Source organism: Mustela putorius, unplaced genomic scaffold (assembly GCF_011764305.1).
Source record: "Mustela putorius furo isolate JIRA1106 unplaced genomic scaffold, ASM1176430v1.1 tig00537350_pilon_pilon_pilon, whole genome shotgun sequence".
Lineage (NCBI taxonomy): Eukaryota > Metazoa > Chordata > Mammalia > Carnivora > Mustelidae > Mustela > Mustela putorius.
Genome location: NW_025422471.1, coordinates 21,115,376 through 21,130,620, shown reverse-complemented (window position 1 = coordinate 21,130,620; position 15,245 = coordinate 21,115,376). Strand labels below are relative to the sequence as shown.

Below are 15,245 nucleotides of genomic sequence, written 5' to 3'. Positions count from 1 at the left end.
TTTCCCCTCTGCAATCTTTGTCATTGTCTTGAAAGCTACAATCCTATCAATTAACCACCTCTCTAGAAACCAGTGGAAAACATAGCACTTAGAAAATTATTTCCTTCTTCTGATAAATGCTTTTTAAATGGACTGATTCTCTTCTGAGATATTCTGTGATTTCAAGGTTGTGGGCCGTATTTAAAATTCTTCTAAGCTCAGCTGTCCAGGTCTAAAGGCTGGATATTAGCAAGTCTTCAAATGCAGAATCACTTGTTAGAAAATGGTCGCATATATTATTTTCTGCATGGTTTCTTCCTTCTCACCGAGTTGGTGTCGTTCATCGCCATTTGCCTCCCCCCGGTTATTTTTGTTCTAACAAATCTTCCACATTTTGCATGGTGCCTTCCTCTAGTAGCCTCCCACCTCACATCTGCTCAAATAATTTCCCCAAACACCAGTTTAAGAAGAATTAGGTAACATATTACCACACATCTCAAAGTCAAGTAACCTCCCTAGAACTTTTGTCCATTCATTCAACAAATATCTGGACCCCCACCAGGAGCACCTGTGCTAACCATATTTGGGGCTTAATTGTATCTGGGATTTACCACCTCTTCCTGGTGCATACGTGGCTACATGCTGGTCAGTTACACATTTTCTTTCTTTTTTTTTAGTCACAATTTTCTATATATTCTGTTTCTCTTTGGAGATTCTAGGACCTTATGAGTAAGTGTTCAACAGGTGCTGGAAAGTTTGGAATTACTGTAGAGTTGCCTTGTAGGGTTTTATTCCAAAGGTAATGCCCTTCCTAATGTTTTTTGAGTCAGTTGTTCCTTTTGTAGGGCAAACAAAGAGGCTTTTAAAATATCTTTGTAGTTGGGTGATGGGAAATGCTGGAAAACCCTGCTTTTCACTTTTCCAGTGACAAAATGTGATTCAGAGTCAAGGTTACTCAGAGGTGGCAAGAAGGCTGGTTGACCAGGGGTGGTGGACAGTGGACAAGGCCAAATAGGTGCTTTGTAGGGTCTCCCTTGCCAGTTGTAAGCCAGCACTATCCGCCCTGGGATAAGGTTTCAACATTTACCTTCTGAATAAGGTCTCCCCTCCTCAAAAGAACTGAAAACCACATTGGTTTAGAGGATTGTTATCTCTGGTTCATTAAAATGAGGAATCCAGAAATGTGTCCTCAACCTATCAAGGTTGATCTGCATAGATCTTGGGAAGATCATTCAGCACCTGCGCTGCAGTTTCCCAGGTAACAAAATGGCACAGACCTAACCTAAATCTACACCACAATATAAATTCAGCTCTTCGTCTTCTGTAGTCAAAGAGAACAGCGAACACTAGCATGCTTTTCATTGCCTTGAAAATCATTGTCAGGGTGCCCGGGTGGCTCAACGGGTTAAGCCTCTGTCTTCCGCTCAGGTCATGATCTCAGGGTCCTGTGATCAAGCCACCACATCAGACTCTCTGCTCAGCAGGGAGCCTGCTTCCCTCTCTCTCTCTCTGCCTGCCTCTCTGCCTACTTGTGATCTCTGTCAAATAAGTCCATCAAATCTTTAAAAAGAAAGAAAGAAAAGAAAGAAAGAAAATCGTTCTCAAACCCCAGGCTCTTATTTTTGAGTGTAACACATCCCAATCCCCTTCTTTATGAGCCCACTGTCCAGGTTTTAAAATTATTTATGTGGTTTTACTTCATTCTGCAGTATTTCTACTTTCCTTTTTAAAACTCTGGCCATAGTTGGGAATAAACTGTACTGATTGCAGTGAGAAAATTATTCTTGCAATTCTCTTTACCCTCAAACTGTGTTTATTGAATCAGATTTTCCCAGTGTCCTAGAGTTCCCTTGGCCATGCATAGTGTATTACTAATTACTGTCCTGCTCTCCTGAAAGAATGAATGTAATTGCCCGCACGCCTCAGCTGTCAGCAGGGATTCAGTTCCAGGGGGCTGGAGAATCTGATTTATTGCATCACAGATTGTTTTTCTGTTGTATGATCTAGTCTTATTAATACAAACCTGAGTTTCAAGATCTCTATCTCAGATGGGTGTTAGCATAGGAGGGAGATAGCTCCAGCAGGACAATCAGCATCTGATAATGTCTTTTCAGCCCAAGCTACCAGCGCTAGAGCACTGATAGCTACTGTTTTTGGACAGTTGGGTGTTAGCAGTGAGAACTCGGGTGTTCTGTGGACACTGCCTGGGGTCGAGTCCTGAGTCTGCCGCTTGCTATCTGTTGTGACTTTGAACAAGATATTTGGATTCCCTATACCTTGACTTCTTTGCTTGTAAAATGGGAATAAAAATTATTGTAACTGTGTTAAATTAGATCATAATTAAATACCATCTGGCATTTGGGGAACTCTCACAAAGTTTTAGTTACCCAGGAACTCCACTAACCTGGGTGAGGGAAATACTGACTTTCGAATCACTGATAAATGTGTCGGAGCAGAGTCAGTAAATCTTGGTAAAATAAAACTCCTCTTGCCATAGCTTGTGTCTTGAGGGGGATCTAACGTCATTGGCTGGTAATCTCTTGTCCCTAAGCATTTGCCAAGTTCCCTGATAGTCCAGGTGAGCAGTCCCCTCTTTGCAGGGGTTCCCGGAGCTGCATTTGCAGGCCCAGAACCTTTCCTCCAACTCAGTGGGGCAGGGCCCCGCTCCCCCCACCCACCCCAATCACAGACCCCTCTCGCCGGGCTCTAGGGGTTAATAATGTTTGCTTCATCTGCCCATCGCCCACACTGCTGTCCTCTGCCTTGCCTTCCCGCGCCCCGAGACATCATGAACTGAGGTGCTCAGAAAGTGCTGAAGGAATAAGAACTATCCTTTCTTCTCTAGAGACTGAAATGTCAAAGTCTCCCCATTTTGCGGGCTGTCCGCCTTTGGAAGCCTCGTGGTTTCTTCTTTCTGATCTTCTGTCTCCTCATCTCTGCGTCGAACATCGGAAAACAAAAACTAACCTATATAAGCTGTTGCTGGGATAGCTTGGGTGACTGCCTCAGCTCCGTTGGACGCGGAGGGCTCGCTGATCTGGAGCACGAGAGAACCCGACAACAGGCAGCTTCCCGGCTCAGGGCCTGGCTCGCACTGCGCTCTGCCACCCGCCAGGTCCGAGCACCCAGGCGGTGCGGACTCCCGCAGAGCCGGACGACCCAGGAGCGCCATCTCGTGGGCGCCCCGATTGCTGCCTATGAGAAGGAGCCAGTGTTCTTCCCCGCGCTCCTCCCCCCCAACCCCCGACCCCCTCGCCCCAAAGAGGGTTCTCATTTCCCATTCAGGGCCTGGGGAAATGCGACCAAAAAATTAGATTCCAGATAATTTAAAAACGGCTGTTAGGCAGACTTATTATGAATAGTCTGCCTCTGGATTTAAATAGGGCAAGTGGCTTTTTAGCTGCTCTAGATTTCTAGTGAAGTAGTAGCTATTACATTTTGAACAGGGACGTTCAGATAGCTAATTCTGCATTTCACATGCATTGGTTAAAAAAAAGAAAATTTCCCATTTTAGGTAGTACATCAGAGGATTTGGATTTTTTTTTTTTAGTCAGTTTTTGAGGCGTTGATTTTTGCATGAATTAAAAAATATACACAGTGGCAAGTCTTGCTACTGAAAACGTGATCAGCATCACCCAGGAGTTCATGAGAAAAGTATCCTTGTTCCAGAATTCCTGCGTTAGAATCTGTGGTGAGGGGTCCTTGGGTGGCTCAGTGGTTAAGCGTTTGCCTTTGGCTCAGGTCATGATCCCAGAGTGATGGGATCGAGCCCCGTGTCAGGCTCTCTGCTCTATGGAAAGTCTGCTTCTCCCTCTCCCTCTTTCTCTGTGCACTCTCGCTCTCAAATAAATAAAATCTTTTTTAAAAAAGAAGAATCTGTGGTCAATCGTGGGCCTATTGGCAGATAGGAGCACAGGTTATCAGAGTCAGAGGGACCACCTGTGCTTTTGTCCGCTGCTGGTACCTCCTTCCTTGTCTTGTCTCCCCAGTATGATCACATCCCTTCAGCCTCCATAGCCCACCTGTGACACAAGATCATAGGTTCCTTCCTTGTCTGCTCCTGGGTCAGCCGAGGGACAACTGAAATCATGCACAGACGGTCACTTTGAATGTGAGAAAAACCTGTGCAAATGTCAGGGGAAACTACGCGTGAGAATTCTTACGTTTCCTACTCAGCCGTCCCTGGATAGTGTGCTTTCCTCAGCTACATCACCAGCAGAGCAAATGCTCACCTCTAACGTTCATCATGCCGCCAAGAGTGTCTGGTCAGATTCCACCAAGGTTCCAAAGGGCTCTCTCAAGCTAGTCTTTCCAGAGCTCAGAATAATAAAATGACATTTTATTTTCCTTAATGAGACCTTTCACACATCTTGCCATCCTGGGGTCTCAGAGCTGTTTTCCCCTATTGAGCCCAGGATGGGGCAAAGCAGGTACTCAGTGGAGCTTGTTGATGAAACTGCTAATTATCCCTCAGCAAGGACCAGACACTGACCTGATGTCCTTCCCACTAAACCACTTATGATCGTCAGATGATGTGCATCGTTCGAGAGACTGACACAGCTACGGGAGGACTCTATCATCTCACTAATAAATACCAATATTCATTAAGGAAACAGACTCCCGATGGCTGAGAAATCCTTTGGTGGTGCTCAGGGATTGAAGTTAGTGGGGTTATTAGCTGTTTACAAATACTCCCCTCGCCTTGAAATGCAGGAGGGGTTGGACAAATTAAAAACACAGTAGTAAGATATGACTCTCTTTTCCCCGCATACATTTTTTATTTTTTTTAAAGGTTTTAGTTATTTATTTGAGAGAGAGGGCGAGAACGAGAGAGAGCGAGAATGAGAGAGAGCATGAGAGGAGAGACGTCAGGTGGAGAAGTAGACTCCCTGCCTAGCAGGGAGCCAGATGTGGGACTCGATCCTGGGACTCCAAGATCATGACCTGAGCCAAAGGCATTCGCTTAACCAACTGAGCCACCCAGGTGCCCCACTTGCCTACATTTTTTAAAAGATTTTATATATTTATTTGAGACAGTGTGGATGAGCAGGGGTAAGGGGTAGAGGGAGAAGCAGATTCCCCAACTTCAGGAAACCTGATGCAAGGCTCAATCCTGGGATCCTGGGATCCTGGGATCATGACCTGAGCCAAAGGCAGTTGCTTAACTGACTGAGCCACCTAGTACACCCTTACTTGCATGTATTTTAAAAGGAAAACCAATAGCCGAGAAGCTGTTGGACAATAAATAGATGAAATTTTAGGAAAACCTATCAGCTGGCAGCCTGAGAATGCTAAGAGATATTAACCTCCTTGTTGGGGGGCTCTTGGTCCAAAGAAGTGATACTAATTGTCAGGCAGTAAAACTGAAATACTGAGAAAAATTTGTTACACAGTTTTCCACCTAACTGAGACCCAAAAATATCCAACTCAAATTAGGGCAGACTGTCGCATTGTCTGCAATTTGTGAAATTACGGATCCTTTTGCTGCCCCTAATTTACTAAAATAGGAAGTGTGTGCTGTTTTCTTTTTGCTGGATTCATTCTAATTAGCAATGTTTTCTCTAATCATTTAAAAGAATTCAGAATGTCAGTGCTTCAAAATTTCCTTCCTTACAGTTAAAATGTAGTTGTAGTGAGTCACTTTGTATAGAAGGGGAAATGCACGTACACGATGCCTGCACCTAGAAAGACGGTCTCTCAGAGTCAGGACCTTGCAAGCAGGACCTAGCAGTGTGCAGATCGTCTCTGAAAACCTGACCATCCCAGGATGCCACCTGTCAGTGTATTATAAGAATGCACTTAATAAAAGAGTGTAAGAAACATGATGTTACATTTTTACTTCTTTTTTCCAACTCTGTACCTTTAAAAACTTCACATCAAGAGAAAAATGCTGGAATAAGACAAAGAACACTGATACCCATTTACGGTCACTCATAATAATTAATGTGCTCACCGTATTTGTGTTCTCCCTCTCTTTCTGTCTCCTCCCTGCCCTCCCAAACAGGGAGCTGCTCTTAAACAGCCTCAGTAAAAATGATCATATTCAGGACAATTTAACATTGATGCTATTCCCAACTATTACATAACCTTGACTTTTGCCAGTTGTCCTAGTGATGCCTTTATGTCATTTTCCCCTTGACCTCAGATCTAATCCCCAATTCACCTGTCCCATGGAGCCATGGTCCCCTCGGTGTCCTTTAAAATGGAACAGTTCAGGGCACCTGGGTGGCTCAATGGGTTAAAGCCTCTGCCTTTGGCTTGGGTCATGATTCCAGGATCCTGGGATGGAGCCCTGCATCAGACTTTCTGCTCAGCGGGGAGCCTGCTTCCCTTCCTCTCTCTCTGCCTGCCTCTCTGCCTACCTGTGATCTCTGTCTGTCAAATAAATAAATAAAATCTTAAAAATAAAATAAAATGGAAGAGTTCCTGTTTTTCATCTTTCAATGCATTAACATTTTTGAAGAACACAATGTTTCCTCACAATGCAAATGTGAGATTATGCATTTTAAGGGAAAAAAATAAATGATGATTTTCACAGAGCATCACATTAGTAGTACCTGATGTGGGCTTGTTCCGTGATGGGTGATGGTAACTGATCACTTTGTTAAGGTGATGTCTGCTGGAGTCTTTCTTTGTAATTAACAAATCATTTCTGGCAGGGGCCGAAGGGTACTCTGACACTGTTAATTCTGTCTCCCAGTAAATTTCAGCATCTAGTCAGTTGCCTGATCAGTTATTACTGCTTTGGGCAAAATGGTGATTTTTTTCCTCTTTTGTTTCTTTGCATTTATTAGTTGGAATTCTACTATAAAGAAAAGTTTCTCTTCTACCCTCTTTCTGTATGTACCTATTTATATCTTTGGGAGCACCACTAGGGATTTACAGGTTGTTTTAATTTAGTTGGGTTATTACTTATCACTGTTATGATTCATTTTGATACCCAGCTTTGCCCAGTGGGCGCCCCTTCAGTCTCACTCCTTGGCTTGCTTGATGCAGCCCCATCAGTCTGTGAATGTCATTTATTCTTTAGCTGTTCACCTGTCTGTTTGGAAGTTCTTAACTCAAGTCACTGTCCAAATGACAGATTTTATTCTTGCAACAGATCTCTTTTTTGAGCTATTGCTATGCCCCAGTTACTGATCTGACATATAGTCCAGTGAGAAACCAGACCATTATTTCAGCCTTTACATTACAGCAGGTTACAGTAGGGGGCACCTTGGGACATCAGAGCAAAGCCCTTTATCCCATAGGATTGAATTAAGAAGCTCCTGGGAAAAAGTTTATCACTTCCTAGATGTGCAAGATAAATAGAAGTAAACGTAGGAGGAGGTCTAGTGGTTCAGGCTAAGGGAAGCACCTGTATATTTGAGAAATTCCCACCCCCTGGGGAGCCTGTCAGAAATACTGACAATAGGTCCCCTTCCCAAACCAATGAACTCAGGATCTCTCGTGGGGAGAGCAGTCCTAGGGTCCATACATAGCTTCTAGAGAATTTATCATGAGAAATGGTGTCATGGGTCATAGAGCTAAAACCTTCACAACTAAAATTTTACAAGCTACATTTTGCTTTATAGGATTTTGAACTCAACAACGAACTAAAGATGAATGTCCTCAATTTGCTAGAAGAAGTTTTGCGAGACCCAGACCTTCTTCCCCAGGAAAGGAAAGCCACGGCAAATATTCTGAGGTAAAACGCGGTTGCAGGCACCTCCTAATGACTTGGGTTGATTTCTGCGATGTTCTAGAAAATAAAATCCTGTCAGACCAGGAGGATGTGTCTTAGACTTCTGGGTGCTGCCAGGAGTCTGCTGTCACTGCAGAGTGTGACGTATCTGCTTCTCGTTTCTGGGGCATGTTGGTGTCTGTGGCCTCAGGACAACATCTCATAGGGGACCACATAACTTGTGTGGAGTGTGGGAATGCAGCTGCTCCTGTCCGTGGCCCGACAGTGGCTTCCTGATGAACCAAAAGTGAAAAGGAGGATGCCTTGAGGATCCTCCCCTGTGACCCCAGCAAGCACTGCAGAGAGAAGCAGCTTTCCTGCCGTTGCTTCTGGTTGTTGGTCATAAGCTCGTGTTTATGAGCAGGGTGGTAGCATTTCTGTGAGAGTTCCATGCCCCTGGTTTGTGGATGTGGTGCCAGGTGGTAGTTAATATGTTTTCTCCGGCTTGTTTCACTGATTCCAGACCAGTTTTACTGATGACTTCTCAGGTTGGGATTCCCGCATCATGTAAGTTGTATAAAAGCTGGAAGGTGCGATAAAAGCTTGTACTTTGGGTTTCCCACAAGAAAGGGTTGGTAGTTGGCATTACACCCAGTATCCAAGCAAATAACAAGCTTTCCTGTAGCTTCTTGAACTGATGGGTGAAGGTTTCTCTAGTCTGCTCTACAGGAGGAGGATGGCTATCAGTGGCTTTGTGCAGACATTTCAGTTACCGCTCTCCCCCTGGCTTTTGGCCATATATTTAGTCCTACTCGGGGATGGGAAGCCCAGCATCTATCTGCTAGATCTGGTGGCTCTTTACCATTTTGGCTTCTAGTTCCATTTACAATCTCTGAAAAGAGTCCTTTCTTTCTTCTGACCTTGACTATATTGTTTCTTTGTTATCCAGAATTCAGTATATAGAGGGAATCCATCTTAGTTCAGTCTACCATGTTTTCAGAAGCCACTCTCTAAGGCAGCGATGCCAAATTTTTGGCCTGCAACATTTTAGCAATTGACTTCTAAGTCGTTCTTAGTTCCATCAGTTCCTGATCCCATCACCAGACCCTTCTTTGGTTTAGGGGCTCTTGCTGATGCAGTGTGTCTGCCCCAAAACGGTGTGTTGACCTTCAAACCCTAAGTACCTCACAATGTGATTTTATTTGGGAATAGGGTCATTGCAGTTGTAATTAATTAATGTGAGGTCATACTGGAGTAGCATGGTCCCCTAATCCACTATAATTGGTGTCCTTATGAGAAGATGGCCATGGAAGAGAGAGAGACATGGAAGATGGCCATGGGAAGAGAGAGAGACATGGAAGATGGCCATGGGAAGAGAGAGACACTGAAAATGGTCACAGGGAGATGGAGCAGAGACTGGAGTGAGACAGCTATAGGTTGAGGAATGCCATTTGCTCACAAACCACTAGAAGTTAAACAAGGGAGGATTCCTCTAAAGCCTTCAGAGGAAACATGGCCCTGCCGACACCTTGATCTTGGACTTCTAGCCTCCAGAACTCTAAGACAATAAATTTCTGTCATTTTAAGCCATCTAGTTTGTGGTGTTTTATTAGGGCAACTCTAAGAATCTATTAAGAGCCCTCTTCACCTTTTTCCATCCTATGAAAACACCTAAATAAGCTTAGGGCCTCTGTTACTATGTTTATTTTCAGATTTTAAAATTGTAAATACATTTCCAGATAAAGCCTGGTTTCAGTGGATAAGTGGTATCTGTGAATGATTACTATTCCTCTCTTCTTTATATAAACATTTTATTATGTTTTTATTTCAAACACTGATATTTTGAAACGATTTTCTAGAAGTTTATGCCTCTAGGGACATTTGATTGGGCAGCTTCTGGGAAGTGAGGGTATTCAGACTGGGAAAGACTCTCAGGATTGACAAACATGCTGCCCATCCCCTCACAACGCCCGTGCCAGACATTACCAATCAATCCTGAGGGCTTTCTGCCTGTACCAGTGGGTGAGCTCAGAACTCCATTAACTGACGCGTTATTGATTGGAGTTGGCCCTTAAGATGAATCCTATTTACCATTACAGGCCTTATTGTTTATCAGGCTTAAGATGTGCTAAACTCTTTTTGTTGAATAGATGACCTGAGAATTAAAGGTGTGGGATCAATAAAAGATAGAAATTTTAGTAGATGGCACAGCTGGGAGTATGACATGGAGCTGAGTTTGATTCTAAGTTTTGCAGGATTCACAGGTTAAAATCTTGGTTCAGCTCCTTACAGCTGTCAAGTTTCTTAACTAGTCTAAACCTCAGTTCCCTCATGTATAAAATGAGACTAGTAGTACCTACTATTGAGTTGTGATGATCACAGGATATAATCTGTACAAAGAGGTTAACACGCCTGAAACATAAGTAGCAGTTGTTTTACTGCTACATTTATTGTTATTGTTATTATCACTGTTAGCTTTGACGTCAGCTCTTGGGAAAAATACTTTCTTCCATCAAGGCAATACAGCGCAAGCAAAACCAAGCTAGGTCTTAGTCAAACTCAGCTTTCCTTAGGCTTCATCACCTTGTCTACACCAAAGAGATTATAACATTAAAAGCCAATTTAATATTGCATGAAGACATGAATGCAATAAAAAAATCATTCAGATGTACACTTCAAGTGGATGAATTATTTGACATGGGAATTGTATTTCAATATAGTTGTTACAAAAGAAACTATTGTCCTAAACCACTTGCTATTTTGTAAAAGAATAAAGGAAGTAAAAAGCAAAACAAAAAAGCAGTTCTACTGATGGGATGCCCCGGCTGCCCACCCACACTTCTGGTCCCTTGCAAAATCTTCCCAAAGTATTCCGAAAGTCCCAAGAAATATGTGCTTAGGAACAAACCCAGTCATTTTTCTGCCTCAGCATCTTTATTCCATTTCCCTGCCCCAGACACCACTTGAGGGAGATACCTTATCAGAGTCCCCATTGTTTCTGACAAGAATGCTGTCTGACAGGGCTTTAAAGCCACAATTTCCCTATCAAAAAGCTGACCCAGAGGCCACCCAACCCATCCCTAAGCCACGTGCACCCCAGAGTGGCCTCACCCAGCCCGAGTTTAGGTCTCTGGTGAAAATAGCTCCTTTGGCTCCTGGTTCTACATCTTTCACCATAACCATTCAAAATTTACCCACAGAGCCAATCAGAGAACATATATCACACCATCCATTCTCCTACCTCTGACCTTCTTTCTTCCCATGAGGCCAAAACAAACAAAAGTCTTTGGTTAGCCCTGAGCCTATCAACTAAAACAGACAAATAGCAGTGGGTCACCAGCCCATTAGCTGAGCAAACAGCCAGAGCCTGAGTCCCAGTTGGGTCAGCCGGGTTTTGGAGGCATTAACTTATCTACCAACACGTGAGTGAATAGATTTGTGGAAAAAAAAAAAAGAAAAGAAAGAAAAATCCCGGCGCAAGAAAACTACTAATCTTTGATTGAAGTCCCTCCGCCAAGTAATTCATTCCACCAGCACTAAGCTTAAAGGTCCCTGCCCCAGCACACGATTGTGCTTATGGGAGGAATAATGATACATTAATTTTTCAGGGTTTTTGATAACTTATCATACAGATACTTGTGTTTATATATATGACATTTACATATTTATATTTTTGAAATCATGTCAGAATGATTAGAAAGTAGAGTAGGAGGTAAGACCTCAATATAACCATCACCGATGGAATACCATGATTCATTCATGAAATTCTTTGTGAAAAAAATATCATGGAGTATAATAAATAATCAGAAGGATTATTTAATAATTCTATGAAAATTACAGTAATTATATGACAAAATAATAAAATAATAATAATTATGTAGAAAATTATAAAGATGTTTCTGTTACTTTTTTTTTTTTAGATTTTATTTATTTATTTGACAGAAAGCGAGATCACAAGTAGGCAGAGAGGCAGGCAGAGAGAGGGAAGCAGGCTCCCTGCTGAGCAGAGAGCCCGATGCGGGCTCGATCTCCGGACCCTGAGATCATGACCTGAGCTGAAGGCAGAGGCTTAACCCGCTGAGCCATCCAGGCACCCTATTACTTTATTTCTTAATTTGGAAACAAACAGGGAATTATTTCCAACCAAAACCGGGAGTCTTTAGTACTCAAGGTTTCCATGCATTTGTGGATATCTGACTTTTAAAAAAAATATGCCAGAGCATAGGTAGCAATGGGCTCAAGTAAGCCTGGAAGGAAGGACAGCCATGCCCAAGAAAGCAAAGGAAGGAAGGGGTGGTCTGGCAGGTCCCAGCAGGAGACACTACAAGCAATTAAATCAGTCACAAAGTGAGGAGGAGCAGAGACAGAGGCAGGTCATGCCACGGGTGTAAGCCTGCCAGTCTCAGCAGCAAGCAGTACGCCCAGAGAGTGCAGACCAGTCTGGAGACAGAGGCCCATTGCTCCTAGCTCTGTTTTTAAGCCTATCTGATTTCCACTGTTGTAAGAGGACTTTTCCAGTTGCAGAACATGAATAATCCTATTTCCTTTTAAATGTGTTATTTGGCATTTCATTCTAAATGCACATATTTTTAACTGATCATGCTGACTGGGACATGTGAAAGGAACCCAGTGTCCTGGCTTGTCCATCAACGCACGAAGACAGTCTAAAGACTAGAAACACGTCCGTCCTCTATTGGAGATGGGCCAGAGGTAGAGGGATCTTCCCTCTAAGGGAAAATTTATGAACATACCTCCCTGCAAATACAAGTTGTGGCTGCGAGAGATAAAGACATATCACACTGTAGTCAAATGTAGCCCTGACATTAGAGAGGTATTGCAGTCAAGCTGTATAATACCGAGATGTAAACACGAAATGTATTTAAACATACATTACATTTACACAGGGAACTGAAAGCTCCCAGTAATAAACCATTTCTGTCTCACAGGGGTTACTTTATAATGAAGAAGCTTAATAGGCATACATAGTTTTTTGTCTTGTTTGTGACTAAAAACTTCTGCTCAGGGGTACCTGGATGGCTCAGTCAGTTAAGTCTGCCTTTGGCTTGGGTCATGATCCCAGCGTCCTGGGATCGAGCCCCGCCTCAGGCTCCCTGTTCAGCGGGAAGTCTGCTTTTCCCTCTCCTACTCCCCCACTTGTGTGTTCCCTCCTTCACTGTCTTTCTCTGTTAAATAAATAAATAAATCTTTTAAAAAAATAAAAGACCTCTGCTCAAGACTTTTCTATTTCTAAAATACCACTTCCTCTCCAATGTTGTCTGACTAACTGGTTTCTGAATCTATGTAGACATAGATCTTGGTAGACAACTAACATGCCATGAAATAAAAAAATTAAAAAAATTTAAAAAAAACAACCAAAAAACAAGCGATGATTGACTTCATGGGTGGGCAGCTGGAGTGGGTTTACGTCATGAAAATGTGACCCACAAACCTCACAAAGTCCCAAGAAGCATCAATAGGCATTTGGGAGAAGAGAAGACATTAGATAATTGAACAGGACCAGGACGCATCTTGGAACATTAGCGTGAGATCACTGATGAAAGGAACATTTGATAGAAGCTAACCAACATCCTGACCACTTCTTTCCAAGGAAAAACTATTGCCCAACCTCATAAAAGAAAGAAAAAAGAAAGATCTTTTCTATCGGTACAGATAGTTATGCGGCTACCGAGCTCTCTCCAGGAACCTAGACTACCCTGGAGAGAATGACATAAACTTTGGGAAAGAGTTGCTTTTATCCCCTATGTGGAATCCTTAAGTGTGATTTAACAGTCTTTGGAGAAAGACGTGCATTTGCTTATTTTTTTCCTCACCTTCATCTGCCTTTTCTCATATGATGAGTATTTCTTTCCGCTGACAAATGATACGGCTCATTGCTGACAAGAGGACGGCCACTCCTTTACTCTAGAAGGAATCTTCTCCCTGGTGAACAGCCAAGAGCTTTTGTAAGAAGGGAAGAGAGAGGAAGGAGACGGGGCTTTTTTGGATGTGTTCTGTGCTGGATCCTTGAAGAGGTGCCTTCACATGACTGCCTAAGACAGGCAAGGGCAACAGGACAGCTCACTGACCAAACCCTGGGAAAGTTAGTTCGCCTGAACTCTGGTTTCCTCATCTGTGAAATGGAGATCAGAGTGCTTACTTGGAAGGGACTTCTTACGCTACGAGAGAGTGTATGTCCGATGCCTCACACGTGTCCGGCATGTGGGGAGTGTACAGTCACCCATCTCTGTCGATTTCGTATTTTTGAGTTTTATTTTCATCAGTTCAGAGAACTGCAAATATCACGTCATTATTTCTTTGAAAACTACCCCCTTCTAGGAGACAGGCTACATGGCTTGGGAGCGTTGAAACATTTTATTACTTCTAATATATGATCATGCCTTCGTTTTGGCGAACTTAAAATGCTTGGCCCAGATGGCAAGTTATATAATCAGTATCATTCTCCTGGACTCTGAACTTCTGTTGGACATGAAATATCACTCCCACTCTGAAACCAGCACCCACTTCAGGATTAATTAACTTAGGTATTTATGCAGTCATTCATCACTAGAAAAAAAAATATTGTGAGCCGAGTAGCTATGTGTGTGGGGCTACAGAACCAAATGTGTCTCAGGAAAGCCCATCTGGGAATCAAGGGAAACAGTTTACCTACTGGCTACTGCCTTGTGTGGTTCAAATTCTTGTCCCCCAGGAACTCCCCTGAATTTCTGCTGCACAGGTGCACGGGGATGGGGTGGCTTTGATGGTGGGTGTCTCATTTACCACCTTGTATGTAAGAAGTTGGCTCCCTGGGCTAAGCCAGCCCTCTCAGCGATCCTCCTGGTCTTTAACGCATGTGTTTTTTCTCTTTCTTTGACCTCCTGTCTCCAGCTCATGTCTCTGGAGCCTCCAGCTGGTGGCACAGCCTTATGGACCCCAAACCCTCCAGCTTGCCAGCCAGGGAAAACCGAACTGCTCATGGTCATTTCATTCCTGGCATGCCTGTTTTCTTTTCATGGAGGATATTTTTATTTTTATCTTATTTATTATTTATTTATTTTTTTAGGGCCCTTTCCCAAGATGATCAAGATGACATCCACCTAAAATTAGAGGATATAATTCAACTGGTAAGTCCAGCCGTGGTCTCATCCAGCACAACTGTGTGCAAACTCCCTCTCAAAGGCGAGCACTGTTACGGCCATGACTGAGCACTGGGGTCTCCAGCGCCGTTTTAGGTGAAGCATGGTGAGATGACCTAGATTCGCCTCGGAGGTCAGCACTTGGTCCATACTGTGAATGCTGGCTGATATTTCCGAGCCTTCTGTCATTGTCTTCGAGGCTGGAATCCCTGAGGGACCTTGTCCTTGGAGCGGCTGCGGGCGCGGGGTCTCAGCGTGTGCCATCCCCACCTTCCTCTCTTGCAGACAGACTGTCCGAAGGCTGAGTGCTTTGAGACCTTGTCCGCCATGGAGCTGGCTGAGCAGATCACCCTCCTGGACCACATCGTCTTCAGAAGCATTCCCTACGAGTGAGTGCGGCCCTCCCCGCTGCAGGCCCCCTCAGGCAGGCCCCGGGGGGCGTAGAGCTGCTATTACTCCTCAGGCAG

At 43.6% G+C, this 15,245-nt stretch overlaps 1 protein-coding gene across 2 annotated transcripts in view; it reads left to right on the top strand.

Annotated features, from left to right (window-relative positions):
* Positions 1-15,245, top strand: part of RASGRF2 (Ras protein specific guanine nucleotide releasing factor 2) — a 248,493-nt gene that overhangs the window by 212,207 nt on the left and 21,041 nt on the right. For both annotated transcript variants that reach the window (XM_045074406.1, XM_045074405.1), the window contains exons 19-21: positions 7,554-7,666; positions 14,706-14,766; positions 15,064-15,167. In XM_045074406.1, coding sequence (XP_044930341.1) covers positions 7,554-7,666; positions 14,706-14,766; positions 15,064-15,167 — 278 coding nt within the window. The remainder of the gene's footprint in view (positions 1-7,553; positions 7,667-14,705; positions 14,767-15,063; positions 15,168-15,245) is intronic.